Source organism: Rhinopithecus roxellana, chromosome 15 (assembly GCF_007565055.1).
Source record: "Rhinopithecus roxellana isolate Shanxi Qingling chromosome 15, ASM756505v1, whole genome shotgun sequence".
Taxonomy (NCBI): domain Eukaryota; kingdom Metazoa; phylum Chordata; class Mammalia; order Primates; family Cercopithecidae; genus Rhinopithecus; species Rhinopithecus roxellana.
This window is the reverse complement of record NC_044563.1, coordinates 122,052,249-122,069,258: the sequence shown is the minus strand read 5'-3', so window position 1 is coordinate 122,069,258 and position 17,010 is coordinate 122,052,249. Positions and strand designations below refer to the sequence as shown.

General features: G+C 34.7%; 1 protein-coding gene across 4 annotated transcripts in view; it reads right to left on the bottom strand.

The window, feature by feature from the left end:
• Positions 1 to 17,010, bottom strand: part of GRIA4 (glutamate ionotropic receptor AMPA type subunit 4) — a 386,992-nt gene that overhangs the window by 226,766 nt on the left and 143,216 nt on the right. For all 4 annotated transcript variants that reach the window (XM_030918824.1, XM_030918822.1, XM_030918825.1 and 1 more), the window contains exon 4: positions 3,830 to 4,069. In XM_030918824.1, coding sequence (XP_030774684.1) covers positions 3,830 to 4,069 — 240 coding nt within the window. The remainder of the gene's footprint in view (positions 1 to 3,829; positions 4,070 to 17,010) is intronic.

Here is a 17,010-nt window from a genome sequence, read left to right as displayed (position 1 = left end):
CAATGATCTTTTTGGAAAGCAGTTGTGTTCCAAATTAAGATTTTAAAATATTAAGCTATATGTCAAAAGCAAGTTTCTGGTTGTTAAATAGAGTGTTGTGTGCTATTTCCTAATGAAGTCATAGCACCGAACTTCATTCATTTTCATTACTGTCTTGCTCATCATTGAATTCTCAGTACCTACTAAAGTGTCCAATACAGACAAATTGAAAAATAAATATTTATTGAAGGTTGAATGAATAAATTAATAAATAAATGAACAAATGCTTTTTTTTTCTCCTTTGAGAGGTAGTCAAATGAAAAGAAGTAGGTTTTCCTGCTGATAAGATCAGGTATGCCATGTACTATCTTTCTGTTGCTGTTCACCATTTCCAGGTAGGGAATAGAATATTTGAATTAAAAAATAGAAGGAAATATTAAAGATAATTTGAAAAGATCTTAAAGATAATGCAGTTAATGTTTTTTAAAAGCAGATACAGCCAAAAGTACAACATAGGCAAGTTCATACAGCTAATTAGTAGCAGATCACAGGACTTCTATCATAGCATACACTTGGATTTTGTATATTACTTTTAAAATATTTTGATTTTAATATTGATGTGTATAATTATTTGAAGTCTTTTTTTCTCTTTATGATGTGAAAATGTGAATTACTCTGGGCTGACTATGTTTATCATGAGTTAATCATCCTTTCATACCTCAGTTGGTGAGAGTGATACATAATTATAAGCACAGTATCGAAGGGGAAATAAATAGAGTTTATAATCTTAAACTTATAAAATGAGCACGACAATTTCTAAGGGAGAAAAAATTTTCCTTCTGCCTTGAGAGTACTCAATTAAGATCAAGAATGTTGGGAAACATGATGTATCATGGCAAGGAAAACCATCTGAATATCAAGAAACAGTCATTTTCCTGATGTGTTATTTTTTGTTCAGGCAATTACTTCTTGAAATAAAGATGTCTGTTTTGAAGTTGAGTTGGGTAATTACTATAGGAGAAAATGCTAAGAACTAGTTATTCATTCTGAGGCAACAATTGAAGAGAACTAAGAAATTCTAGAAGTTGTGTCAATTGGGTAGAAGCAGAACAGTTAAATTCTAGGATGACTGTATGCAAAAAGTAGGCTTTGGGCAGAAAGCCAGTAAGTAGGTTAAAGGCTTATAAGACAACACTATTAGAAGAAGTCATGGCTGTACCATGATGAGTTTAAGACTCTACAGGCCGAAAGTTAATGAGACAAAGAGTCTTTAAATAACCACATATATGCCTGCTTATAGTAGAGAGATGTCATGGTAGGAGGTAATGGGAATGACTCAAGGTTGGAGCATCTGACTTGCTATGCATGAGGAAGGACCTTGGAAAGTATAAATGGATAGAAAAGCGAAGTGCCAACTTAATCCCTGTTCTGTGTCCCCACCAATGCATGAATTATACCTATAACCCTCTCCTTGCCAGAGATGGATTTCTACAGGGAGATAAGGAAAAAGTGAGACACAGGTTCCACTGGTATTTCCATGAGAACAAGTTGTAAAATAAGCATCTTCTGCCCAAGGTGGAGAACTAGGATATGTCATAATGAACCACAGGTAGCAACATTTCATCTATACCCTGATATATATTTATTGACATTATGATTCAATTTTCAGTGTCCTGTTGCTCAAGGATTTTTCCAACAGTTAGAAATGAACAGAGGGACATTTTTTTCTAATATGTCATTCATCCCCTAGGATGCTTTAGATTGTTAACCAATAACAAATAATAGTAGGCAATATAAGTAGATTCCCATATTTCCAAACGAGAATTAAAGTATGCTGCAACCTTAGAGAAGATGTGATGATGACATTAAATTTGCTGAGCTTGTTTCTGTAAGGGAAATTTACCAAGAATACCAATAGAAATGATGTACCAGAAACACTATGGGTATGACATCTTAAATGACACTGTTTGCATCTAATTAAAAATGTAAATTTTAGTAATGAAGATGAATTCTTTTAATGGGTTTTCATCTTTGAATATAGGAGATTATACTTTGGATTCTGGAAGGTGGATTATGTCTTCAAAAGTTTGAAAAAAATATTTTGAAAAGATTTAAGAATATTTATTATCCTTACTCATTTCGTAGATAGAAAAAGCTATTTATTACCCTTACTCATTTCATACATAGAATTCCATTCAAGAATATTCTTAAAATGCTGCCTGTTACAACCTTTGTTTTAACTGCTTATCTTTTCATAACTCTTAAACCTCAAGGAAAAAAGGACTGAAGACAGAACCCACAGATGATCCCCTAATGCTTATTTTTAAATATAATATATTGATATGATTCTAGTCACTAAATAAAAAACATGAAAAACATAAAAATAAAAAACAAGAACTGCAAAACATGCATGGGCACTCCTTAAGTTGTTCCTCCAGCTGAAAGATAAAGCTATATCAATCAATCACTGAACAAAATGCATGGATTGTTAATAATGCAATATGTGAATTATTTACCTTGTCTCTCCCACACACAGGTGACATGGGATCACTTATTAATCTTTCAAAACTGGTAAAGTGAAAGGTTGCCAGCAAGCAGAAGTCTTGTTGCCAAACCTCTATCATCATTGTCATGGCCCTTCAATTACTCGCTTAGAGTTTTGTATATCAAACTCAACATTATGGATCAATTATTTTAATATGTTCCAAAACATTAAGTCATTTGCCTTTGAAGTAAAGTAACATATTTATGTTGTCACTGAACCTGAAATATCACAGAAAAAATTTTAAAAGTAGTTATTATGATATATGTATTTGGTCCTCCTCTGTTTCCTGACTTACCATTACTAAAATCCCTGGAATTTCTAGGGACAGAAGATTGTCTTTAGTATGCTAATAAGATAACTGGTGGTTGGGGGTTCTTAGATAGCTCCAAGATGGGAGCTTGTTACCAAAAGACAAAGGCAGGATCAGAGTGTTGGGAATTTTAGTCCCATACACCAACCTCTGGAGAGAAAGAGGGACATGAAAGTTTAAGTTGGTCAATGGCCAATGATGTAATCAATTATGCCTACATAATGTAGCTTTCATAAAAACCCAAAGGACAGAGGTAGGAGGGCTTCCAGATAGCTGAACATGAGGAAATTCCTGGAGGGTGGCTCACCTGGGAAGGGCATGGGAGCCCCACACTCCTTTCCCCACACCTCTCTCCATCCATTTATTCTATTTGTCTGTTCATCTGTATCCTCTGTAATATCCTTTATATGAAGGAGGAAATGAAAGTTAAAGTGTTTTTCCTGAGCACTGAGATGCTCTTGCAAATCAATCAAACCCAAGGAGAAGGGTCACGGGAACCCCAAGTTATAGCTGGTTGGCTTCCGAAGTGAAGTTCAGTCTTGTGGGGGACTGAGCCTTCAACCTGTAGGATCTGATGTCAAATAACTCCAGGTAGATAATGTCAGGATTGAATGGAAGTAGATATGTGCTCCGGAGGGTCACTTAGCGGGCGTATGGGAATAACCTCCACACATGTTGGTGACCAGAGGTCACAGAATTGTTTTTGTTGATTGTTGTGTGAGAGCAGGAAAAGCACTTTGGTTTGTTTTTCTTATTCACATAGTTAACTTCAATGAAGTTACAGAGCATGGCTTGCTAATGAGTAACCTTGTGAATCTGAAACTAGTTTAATTAGAATTTTTTCCCCAGAGTCAAGATAAAAATACACATCAACCATTTTCTGATTTTAGCAATGTTAGAGATCAAAACAATTTGCTAAAAAGCCAAAGTCATATAAGGCCATTTCACATTGAAAAGTAGAGTTTTGCTGATATAGATGAAGAAACTGGACTTACCCCTGTCTGTGTCATACAGGAAGACAAAACAGTTCCATTCGTAGTGATCCAGTAGACTCAAGAGTGCTCCTCGTAACGAAGGTCTTAGTTGCAGCACAAACTGGCTCTCCCCCTCAGTAGGGAAACTTGGTGTGATGAGGGAGATATGTAAGGCGCTGCAGAATGAGGTCAAGGTATGTACTGACCTCTTATCATAGAGTCCAAAAATGGCAAATACTCCTCTAGAATACTGGGAACAGACTGAAACAAGAGGAAGAAAACACCACAAACTATTAGCACACTCAAATTGTTGACTTTAAAGTCTACATTCTAGAAAATTAAAAAAAATAAAAATTACTGAATCATTGGATCTGTCAGGAATATAAGATAAAGAATAAAAGTGAAGTGTAGAATTAATTGCACAATCAATGAATTCTTGAGCTTGTTCTCAAAGCCTTACATTGAGTGAAGCTGATCCGAATTAAAATTCTGCATTAAGAAGACAATTGGATTAAAGGGAAATTTGACTAAAATAAAAAAAAATGGCTTCCCATAATAACGTGACAAATCCTATGCTAGAGAACTTTAGGTGTGACAAATCCAAAATTATTTTCTGCATTTTTTTATTACATGCAAACTTATAATAATATACATTTGAAATTTTTGAGTATTAATTGAAGGAACATTTATAATACCTTTTGCCCTCCTGCGTAAACTGTAAGTACATATTTTCTATTCTTGAATTGGATTATAGTTTTCACTCTGCCTAAATTGTTACTTTTTGTTTGCTTGCTGTGGCAATTTCATTTTAATCACAGTCTTAGAGTCTCCTCGAATCATGTTTGAAAACAGACGTTAGGCTGCTAGAAAGTCATTCTTGGCATATCTGAGAGGCTTAGTGAATTGGGGCCAGCTGCACACGTTCTAGGCAGACCAAAAAGTAAAGATAAACCAATTCCAAAACCCAACAGAAGCAAGCCAAATAAAGTAAGAGGACCCCAGGGAAACAGGTACACAGCCTCATCTTGCCTTTCTTAGTCCATGCTCCCAGTTGCTACAAAAACTGTGAGGCAACATCTAAATAGAAAAAGATTCTTCTCAAAATTCTTTTCCAATCATATTTTTATTACTCTTTTAACAGAACTGATTTCTGGTCCAAATTGGTGTGACTTTTTCCAATTTATATTTTAAGGGACAGAAATCTGCAAAGGAGATAGCATAAAGAAAGTATATTTGAATTCCAAATTCTTATAGTTTATCATGTATGGCTAACAGGCCTATTTCTTCTTGGCTTATGTAGCTAGCTTAAGAAGTGTTTAGGTCTATACAATTTTCATGTTTTCTGATTTTAGTTACTAATCTTACTTGCATTAGCTGTGAATACATAATATGGCAAGAATTAAATGAGATTATGTAAAAGTGCTATGCTATGAGAACATAGGATGTGATTAATAAGTGACAGATTTTAACATAGATTTTCTATATGCACTTGTGTAGTTGAATAGTTTTACTTTTTAATAAGAGAATAAAAGGTTTAGTAAATGAAATACTACAGTTGATTCAAAACCAAGAAAGGAGGTATTCAGATTCTAAACAGAAATACCATTTATTTTGATAGATATTATATTAAGGTTTATAAAGAAATTCTATCAAAGAAGAACCATCAACTAATTCTGTGCTCACCAAGGAACTAGAATTTGATCCTCTGAGAAGACTGACCAACATGGCAGGCTTGTTCTGACAATGTGACTGGCTATAGTTTTCTTGCAAGATATAAGGAAGATTCTAATTTAACTTTCAGGCATCTTAAGTTTAACTTAATGCAATGCTTATAACTTAAGTGATTTAATAAATCAAGTTGCTGCATTAGACCCTAATCTGTAAATGTTCCACCAAGGCTTTGGATGCAAGTATGTAAGTGGTCCACATTTAACACCAGTAGAACCTGGAATTACTCGGCTCCTTCATGTTTTCCTATTTTTTTGTTCTACTGGTTTTCTTGCAAACTGAGGGCCAACTCTCAAGCTTTACATGATAAATAATATGGTTCGATTAATTTTTATTTTACTCTACTGAAAAAAGTAAATTGAAGAGCTGTAGAATTCAAATCTGAGATCCTGGCTTTTAGTTTGGTGCTGAAACTATACACAAATGTTAATACTTGTTCTAGAAAATATAAACAAACAAGATTTAGAAGTCATGTACTTTAACTTATGCATATAATGAATATTTACATAATCTTTTAAAGTATGCCACTTGAAAACCATACGATTTTCAAGCTTTGGCTTCTAAATTGTGTTTTTCTAGGAACCCCATAAGTTCCCTCGAAGTACTCATGTAGCTTTGTATGAAGACTTTTGCTGAGAAAGCATTGGGTGGGCAGTGCTGGACTCCTTTTCTTGGTATCCCTCCCTTCCACCCTCACAAAAATCCAAGAGCACTTCTGCTTTCATCTATTTTAAATATTGAACACCTGACTGTATAAAACTTTATGTCCAAAGTGTACCACACTGCTAAAGTTCAAAAGCAACAATTGTGCTATACATAAAATCCATCCACTCTTTATTCCTATTATATTGTTTTCATTGTAATCATTATGGCTTTTCACTATTCTGGTACTCACTATACTATTTAATATTTTAATTTATTATGCTGGACCTCAACAAACAATATTTTCTGATATTTTATTGTCTTCTATCTGCATTCATTCATTTGCATCATCATACATATCTATTTATTCTCCTTTTCATAGTTGTCTGTCATTCTTCCTCTATTCATATATACTTACTTTGAAACTATAGTCTCAGGCTGATAAATTTGCTTCTGATGTATTCTGTCACTTGCATTTTACATTCCCTTTGCAAATTTATAGCTGTAGTCTTATTCTTTTAAACATTTATTTTTTCCTATTTTATCTAGATCATAGGCTTGGCAAGTGAGCGTTATTGGGTTTTGTGTGTATGAGGATAGATTGTCAGTCAAATATTCAATGTTATTATGTTGGTATGCTAACTTGGATAGTATTTTATTTGGCCCAATGATTCAAATTTTAAAATATAGTTCTTTCCATATATACTATTATAATCTAGCTTTGAAAACACTCTTGAATCAAAATTTTGCTTGGCTGAATCTTATGACATCTATTTGTTGCCTAGCATACAAATAATTATTCAAACAATAAAACTTCTTAGATTATATAAATAAACTCAAATGTAAATTAATGAAAGTAAACTAAGCTGAATTGAATGTGTTCAGAATACATAAAATGGAAAAATGTAAATTTTTATGTTTTCATAAAATGGCAAAATAAATGAGAATTAATGCTTAGCCACTAAATACATGCAATGATATTAGGTTGATCTATATTTTAAGATATAAACACTAATCAGAATAAGGCTTACAATGAAATAAGTTATAATTTTAAGTGCACATTCTGTGTTCTGTTTCACTAACAAGATCACTTGGATTATGTATTATATAAATGAAGACATAAACACATGATACTACTCCATTTTTTACCTGACTGTGTCAACTGAATATGTCTTCTCATCAGTTTCATTCCCACTTTCATTCCAGATGCCACCTTCCAGATGCCAAGCTAAGTCAAATGATTATATAATTTGTTATGATTTGTAGTTCTATATCACATACAAATCAAAAGACATGGCCTTAGCTCAGTGTTTCTCAAGTTATGGGACATAATCCAAGAGATGTGCTGAATTGTACTGACCATTGCAGCATGCTGAGGAAGAGCACAGTTCTTTCTTCCATCTATGACCCTTTTCTTTCTCCTGTATCTTCAGTTTTCCACCTCTTAAGAAGTTCCTCTAACTGCTTTTAAACAAGCTCAAGTCTTTTCTTTTATAAAGCAAAGAACTTTCCTGACCTCATGCTTCCTATCTCTCTACTCTTTCACAGCCATATAGTTGAAGGAGTCTTCTGCTCACACTCTTTTCAATTCATCTGGCTTCCACATTTTCCAACCACCAAAACTAGTCTCTTCAATTTTGCTAGCAACCAACTTACATCCTAAATCTTAGAGTTTAGCTTTTATCTTACTGGAATTCCCTGGTATGCTTGACACATTTGGACACTTCTTTCAGATGCTTCTTTGCCTTGCATTCCTAACACCACAACTATGCTCTCTCTCTCTGCTCTCTCTGGGCATTTTAATGTCTTTGAACACTTCTTACTCTGCTCCTTTAAAGTTGGTGTACCTTAAAATTCTCTCTCGATCTGCCTTTTCATTCTAAACATATTTCCTAAGTGAAATCATCCAGTTCTGTGGCTTTAGTTACCATCTATGTTCTCATGATCTCCCAAACTGTACCACCCACTTCAAATCTTTCTCTTGAACTCCAGATTCATGTACCTAATTGTCTTTTGCCTCTTTTGTGCCTCAGTGAATTTTCTGAGAAATGATTGCAATGGTTTTCTTCCTTTTTCACATTATCTTCTAGAACTTTGCTACTTCCCCATTCAGAATGGAGTCTTTCCTCTCACTTGAACCTGGGTTGACCTTTGAGACTGCCTTGACTATTAAAGTATCACAAAAGTGATTCTAGGGGCTGGGCACGGTGGCTCACACCTGTAATTCCAGCACTTTGGGAAGCCAAGGTGGGCAGATCACGAGGTCAGGGAGATTGAGACCATTCTGGCCAAGATGGTGCAACCGCATCTCTACTAAAAATACAAAGATAAAAAATAAAATAAAATAACTGGGCATGGTGGCACGTGCCTGTAATCCCAGCTACTCAGGAGGCTGAGGCAGGAGAATCATTGCTTGAACCCAGGAGGTGGAGGTTGCAGTGAGCCAAGATCATGCCACTGCATTCCAGCCTGGGCAACAAGAGTGAAACTCTGTCACAAAAAAAAAAAAAAAAAAAAAAAAAAAAGGATCATAAAAATGATTCTATGTGACTTTTGAGGACACCATTCTCATTCTCTGGGGGTATACAAACTTTTTACTCCTCCACTATGCTGTGAGGAAGCCCAGGTGACATAATGAGACCCACATAGAAAGGAACCAATACCTCAGCCATAACTAAGTTCCAAGCTGACTGCCAGAACAAAGTTAACAGCACTAGGAATAAATAATCTTAGAAATGCCCTCGGTTAAACTGCCCCAGTCGATGCTGTATGAAGTAGAGATTAAGCCTTGCCCCAAATGTGACATCATGGGCAGAAGAAATCACTGTTATTTTAAGCCGTGCAGTTTGAGATGGTTTGTTATGCAATAATAACTGACAAGTAAAATATATATTACTTAGGAGTACTAAGTAGTGTGCCTATCCATAGTAAGCACTTAATAAATATTATATAGACGTGTATATTAATAAATATTGTTTGAGGTATGTGCCAAAATTTATTTTTTTCATTTCTTAATATTGAGCATTTTGGTTGAGCTTAATATTGAGCATTTTGACTGTTTTTAATTTTTGGCAGTGATAACATGCTCTTATGATAACCATTTTCATGTATATCTGGTTATTCATTAGGATATATTGTTAGAAGTGAAATTATAAAATAAGGAGTATGAATCTTTTTGGTTTTGATCAATATCACTAAATTTCTCTCCACAAGTTTATACTAATACACATCTCTCCCAATAGTAAACCATCTACTGGGTTTGTCAAATTTTCTTAATTTTCTATATTCTATATTTATTCTTTCAGTTGTTGCTCTTGTTTTATATTGATACTTGACATAAAATTCTGATTTTAGTAAATATCTCCATACTCCATCTGAATAATACACGGACATTTAAGCATTTTAACCTTAGACATTGCCCTCCTGTCATACGTGTTACTGTTGTACAGTATTATAGTTCCACATGTGTTTAGTCATCTTAAACATTTCATTCCCTCTATCATATATTTCTATTGCCTAAAATCCTTAGTAATTTAATACTATTTTGTGTGTATTCTAATTTGTATTTTAAGTGGATTGTCAACTTTTTTTTTTGTAATTTTGAATCATGAACTAATTTTCAGCAAAGCTCTATTTGTGAGAATTTAAGAAGGCTCTTTTGAAGAAGTATTTCTCCAGAGTGTTTTTGCATTTACTTATCCCACTTATTTCAATATGTGTTTGTAAATGATGTGCCTGTGTTTGTGTGTGTACATGTGTCTGTGAATTTCTTCATTTATGAGTTCCTAGAAATTGCAGATAGTACAAATTTGAACAGAAAGTTCACATGAAAGCAGAGAAATACATCAAAATTCTCATGGAATTATGTTATTTTTTATGCAGAACTCAAGGGAAGCCAGGATGTTTCTAGGATTACTGTTTGAGTCAGGGAACAGATTTTTTTTCCCTATGTCTACTTTCTCACTGATGCTGTAGCCTTTACAAATCCTTGTTTGTATGGTGATCTCATTTCCAGCTTTTTGCCAATTGTTAGTTCAATGCCTTGAGAATCATTTTCCCATGTAAATCTCCCCAAGGGAAGCTTCAGTACCTGCTCCTGTTGTCTAAATTTTTTCTGTTTCTTCGTTCTGTCCCTTTGATGTTTTATTTACTTTCCTGTAGACTCACTATACATTTGAAAAAATTAACAATTATAAAAACCTAATCTTTCTAATTGTTCTTAATAATTATGCTGATGTTATAGAATCCATAATCTATGGAACTGGAGCTCTTTGCTCCCTTTGTTTGTAAGATTCTGTGATCTAAGGTCAGAATTTTATCCAATTTTATGTTTGGCATAACCCTTAAAATATTTAACTTTTCTATGACTTGTCAATCCTGATAGTGCAGAAATTTCATTTTCCGCAAACTTTCCCTGATTCCTTTAAACTGAATTAACAACTTTTCCTCTTTTTTGCCATAATACTCTGTGCACTTCTAAAAAAAAGACCTGAATTTTCATAACAGTGTTTGTTGTAATTATTTTTGATGTTATCTATCTCTAACAATAGCCATGGTTTTCTTGAGATTCTTATCTTACCTTCCCAAGGGCTATATTTTCTGAATGAACAAGTAAATTTAAAAAATCACAATAGTATTTTTAGGAATAGTATCATTTTATATGATCTCATATATTATAATCATCTCAGAATATTTATTACTTCATAACTAGGATACTGTAATAATATTGTAATACAATTACTTGTCTTTTTCCTACCTACTAAACACACGCACACACGCATGGAAACACGTATATATATGTATATATATATACATACATATATATATATACACACACACAATTATTATTAGACATAAATGTTTATGAAAATATTATAGTTATAGCAATAATTGTTGGGTAGTATTAAAAAATCTCGACTAATATTGGAAGAGGGAAATGTATTAATTTTAGTTACGGAAATAGGATGTGTTGAGTCAGTAAATTCACAGGAAAAAGAATAGTCAGCAGAACATTGAGGAGAAGCAGGCAAGCTGAAATAGAGGAGGCTATAAAATGTTTACATTCTTAAGCACATCAGCGAGATAAGCTAAGACCAAGGTTAAAACCAGGCCAAGCAAGACAAAAGTCTTAATATAGACTGAACTCTGCAAGTCCCATTCCTGACTGCCTTGATTATGAAAGTCCTCTTCATATTAGTGATATTTTACTAATACGAATAATGTAAATGGTAACTAGAACAACATATGAACTAGATAGAAACTATATTTTACAGATAAAACTAAGAAGGCATTTGAGAAAACTTTGTACAACAGATAGAGGTAAACTTATGAGGATTGTGAATTAATGGCATTGTCCTGGGTATGTTGGCTTAGAACTGCATTTCTGTATTTCTTCTTCTTCTGGACTAGTCGGTGTAGATATGGTAGATGTTTTGTGTTTTTCTACCACTTTACCTCTTCTACAAAGTGACCATTACTACATGGATGGAAACTCAAGAACTAAACACATTCTCCTGCTCCAATTCGGCAAACTGGCTCAAGTTGATAGCATTGTAAAAGCCTGCTGCCTTGAGTAATAATCTTGCTAGTCCTTGTTGCTACCAAGAAGGGTTAGGATAGGTAGACAGAAGATTTAAAAACAAACAATGATACAAACAAACAGTATTACTTTACATAGATGTTTCATAAAGAACTTTATAAAGTAGTTTAACATATATAAACTCATTTATTGCTATCATTATCATTATTTTATTGTTACTATTTTTCACATTTTGGAAAAAAGTGTTAGTTATTAGCACAGGAAAAGAGAGATTATAGAACCTTATCTAACACTTCAAAAGTCTGTCTTCAGAGTTTCTATTTTCTTCTTATTTAGTCAACTAGATTAGAGCATAGGACTTAAAAATGTTTTTCATGTATTAAAAGGTTTACTTATTCCCTTTTTGAAATGTACTGTATCCATACAAACAGAAACATGATTGGAATCTGCAGCTGGAAAATGTCATTATGAAGGAACCAATAAAAACTAGAAGCACTATAAGAAAGCTGGCCCTAAATTAACAGTGTAACACATAACATGTGGTTACACTGGGCCTGGGAAATGGGAAGAAAGCAGAACAGAAAAGGAAAAGCTACTAAAACTCTTTGGCTTGTCTTTAATATTATCCAATTTGTATGTGATGTATAAGGTGCATTTATCTAAGTGTCATCATTTTCTGAGCTAAGGTAACAGAAGCTAAAGGTTTTTATAGTACATCTTGCAGCAAGGGTCGCTACTTTGAAGTCCTGGGTCTAGAGAAGATGAGCCTTATTTGACAGCTACATTTTTTCCCCAATTGAATATGAATGCTTTGAGGTGAGGTGTGTATTCCTCAGCAAACTGCAAGCCTTACCACTCTGTATTACTACTACTATGATGCTTCAAGTATTTATGTTAACTTCCTAGCCTTGTAGAATATCTGAACTCGGATAAGTAATCTATGCATTTTTTTCCAACGTGAATATAACTGTTTCTTGGTTTGGGGCAAATTGTTTAAGGTTGTGTCAAAAGTATGCTTAGTAGTGTTTTCTCCTTCTTTAGTAGAAAGCATGCACTGCCGAAAAAAAAAAAAAAAAAAGGTGGATTTAACACTACCACTCATTCCTTTATTCAAAAAACATTTATGTACTGCCTAGTTTATTTCAGTCACGGTGTTAAACACTTGAAAGAAAATACAAAATAGTATTCCCACTAAGCTGAGTTTCACAGTCTAGTGGACAAGACAGGGCTCTAAACTGATAATCCAAGATGGTGAATATAATAAGGAACAGTCAGAGGGAACTGGGAAGCACAGGGAAGAGGTACTTCTCAGAGGGTGGAGTGGAGGGAAGGCTCACTGGAGGAATTCCTACCTGTCTGTGGAGGTTAGGCTGAAGAATAGTAATTAAAGACATACAAACCAATAAGTAGGCTATTGTAGTAGGCCAAGAAAGAGATCATAAAAGGGTAAATTAAAGCAGATGTGGTAGGCATACAATGTAGAGGTATTTAGGAGATAAATATTTAGGCGTATTTAAGAGATAAATAGGCAGAATCTAATAAATTATTGAATGAGGAGGATGAAGAAGAGGGAGGAGAAGGAGGGAAGACTGAAAGATGACTTCTTGTTTGTATCTTGAATGAATGAATGGATAGTGGTGGTATCACTTTGGGTGATAGCTTGGATAGCTTGGAAAGATTTTTCTTGGATACTGTGGGAGAAGTACAGTTTTATAATACACAGAAAACACTGGATTCCATTTTGGACATGTTGAGTTTAAGGTGTCAGGTGTCTAGCTGGTAGTTGCATATCAGAAAATGAAGTGGAGCAAGAAGAAATGGTTTAAATATATAGATTTTCAAGGAAATGGCTGTGAAAGTCCACAAGAGATTCTACAAAAAGAATATGCAGTGAAAAACTCTTGTCTGATGATATAAATGTGGAAAACAATTCATTTCAAAATAATAGCGGATATTATCAGAGGAATAGGAGATCTGGCAGATGAAGTCAGAGAGGGTAGAATTTTTCAAGAAATGAAAGCTCAAAAGTATCCAATAATATAGAGAAAGATTTTTCAGAATTATGTTGGAGGATTTATTTTTAGAGGTCCCTGAGTTGTCTGTGAGACTTTATCAAGTTGTTGTTAACATTTTAATGGTTATTTTAAAGTAGTGTAAGCATATGCTGAATCATCCAGATGACCTCCCTGAAATAGAGAAATGCCTTGGGATTTCAGTGCCTGTACTTCTATTTTTGAATAAAATCACATTTAAAATACCTCAGGGATAAATGATACCTAGAAATGTTAGGTAAACAAATGCACACCAACTGCTTGAACAAAAACATAGTGATAAGAAAATGGAGGCCTTATATGCATATCCAGTTTAGGCACACAGAACATAAAAGTCTGAGGCTCATGCTGGTAATCCCAGAACTTTGGGAGGCTGAGACGGGTGGATCACATGAGGCCAGGAGTTTGAGACAAGCCTGGCCAATATGATGAAACCCTAGCTCTACTAAAAATACAGAAATTAGCCAGATATGGCAGCAGGTGCCTGTGATCCCAGCTACTCAAGAGGCTGAGGCAGGAGAATCACTTGAACCCGGGAGGTGGAGGTTGCTGTGAGCCGAGATCTTACCACTGTACTCCAGCTTGGGTGACAGAACACAAAAAACTGATTTTTTGGGTTCACCATTCCAGTAACAACTGTGTTAGATACCAATAAAATGTGGGCTTTGGCAATTATGTAATGCTAAATGTGTCTTCAAAGGAATATGACTTTACAGGGTATTAAGAGAGGCCATATATATATACATATATACACACACACTCATATAACATATATATACATACACACTCATATAACATATATATACATACACATATACACATATTGCACTGATTTGCAACCTTCGCTTGTAAATCAGTGCAACTATAGAGCTATAAACCCCTATACATATCTTACCTAATCTCTGATTTATGAAATCTATGAAATGAGATGTCTCCCCACCCATGCACCTTCACATCCCATTCGAATCCTGGTTTCATGTGATCCACCCGTCTCAGCCTCCCAAAGTTCTGGGATTACCAGCATGAGTCCTCAGACTTTTATGTTCTGTACCTAAACTGGGTACGCACATGTATATATAACATATACACACACACATATATACACACACACGTGTGTGTGTGTGTAAATATATTTGACAGGAGAAATTTGAGCTTGTTTACAATTTAAGGGAATGGAGTCAGTAGAGAGCAAGACAGGATACAGAAGAGATAAGGGATACTAATTAAATGAGGCTCCAGAAAGATAGAACACATGGGGTCAAGGACAGATATGAGGTTGACCTTGAATGGGATGTGAAGATGCATGGGTGGGGAGACACCTCATTTCATAGATTTCATAAATCAAAGATTAGGTAAGATATGGTAGGGGTTTATAGCTCTATAGTTGCACTGATTTACAAGGGAACGTTGCAAATCAGTGAGATTTGAAAAGGGTGTTTGAAAGTAGTAGAAGTTTCAAATTGTTTCAGAGCGCTGGAGAAAAAACTAACGAAGAACACATGAAGTAGCTTATAAACTCCAATTATGATAAGGAACTAGGCTTATTTTATTTACAGCTGTGACTAATACAACACATGTAACATACTAACTGCCACATGATAGATGTCCCATAAAGCCCTACTGAGTGAATAACAAAACAAGCAAAGTGAATGAATTTTTTTTATTATGAGCACACCTAAAATCCACTCTCAGCGTATTTTCAACGTATAATACAATATTGCCTACTATAGTCCTCATGCCAGACATCGACCTATTCATCCTACATAACTGCAAGTTTGTAACCTTTGACCTGCTTCTCCCCATTTTATCCTCCTTCCTGTGCCTGGTAACCACCACTCTCAGTTCTGTAAGTAAGCATTTCACTATCTATATCAAAATATCATGTATATACCTTAAATATATACAATAAAAGTAAATTAAACACAACAAATGATTGGATGAATATTGACAGATCTGAAACTGTGAATTGGAAGTGGCCACAATCTAGAAATGTATGACACTTCAGGCACAGATAAGGCTGGTGACCAAAGGGAATAATTATGAGGAGTTGATGTGTAGAAGTTTGCCATTTCCCTTCTTGGAACACACTCCTCTCTTGGCTTCCCCAACAAGCATACTTTCCTGAGTTCCCTCTTACCTGACAGCTTATCCTGTGTTTCCTCCTCTTGCATTTCCCATTTGGCGCATTTTTTAAATATTGAAATAGCACTTCTTCTACAATGTTTCTTTAGATAATCTAATCCATTTCTATACCTTCAACTATTACCCATGTTCCAAAGCTTCCATGGTTAATATCTTCATATTGTCCCTTTCTTTCCTATGAGCTTCAGACTCAAATATCAACAGTTTCCTTGACACACCCTTTGGTTGTCTATTCTGCACCTAAAACTTAGCTGGGTCAAAACAGAACCCTTCTTTTTTTCCCCCCAAAACCTTTTTTCTGTTTTTTGCCATTCCCACAGAAAGCATGGCTATCTATGAAAATATTCTTGATTCTTATCTTCCTTTTATTTCTACATCTAATACATGAGAAAATCTTGATTATTTTATTTTCAAAATATCTAAACTATACCTAAATCCATTCACTCCCTTTGTTTCTATTATGCTGCCATTTTTTGCCCAGTCGCCTTCAAGTCTCCTAACTCTTCTTCCTATTACCAGTTTTCTTCCTCCCTAATTATGCTCCTCTGAACAGAGAATGTAAATAGACTGCATCTTATCCCTACTTAAAATTCCAGTGGCTTCTCATCATATTTGGAGTGATACCTATGTGATCTAAAAGGCACAATGACTTTTGCCTTTACTAAACTCACTTAACGTTGCACTCTCACTAACCAGAGCCACACTCTCCCTTCTTCTCCTGTTTAAACTTATCTTCTCCTCTCACTTCAGGGCCTTTGCAGTAGCTGCTCTTGCCTGATCTTCATATAGCTGGACTTCTCACCATTCTTTTCTCAGCAAAACTGTCAATTCCTCAGGGAGACCGTTTCTGACTCCTCTCTGTCCTGAGGTTCTCATAGCTCCAATCATTCCTTACTACAGTTATTTTTGTCATAGCTCTTACCACTATTTGAAATTATTTATTTGATTGCTTATTTATGTCTTTTACCTAGGAAAATACGCATTCCACAAGAAGTAGTAACTGGATTGTTGTTCACTGACATATCCCCAGACCCTAAAATTGGCACATGGAAAGTGCTCAGTTAATATTTGCAGAATGAATGATATCATGGTTTCTGGCA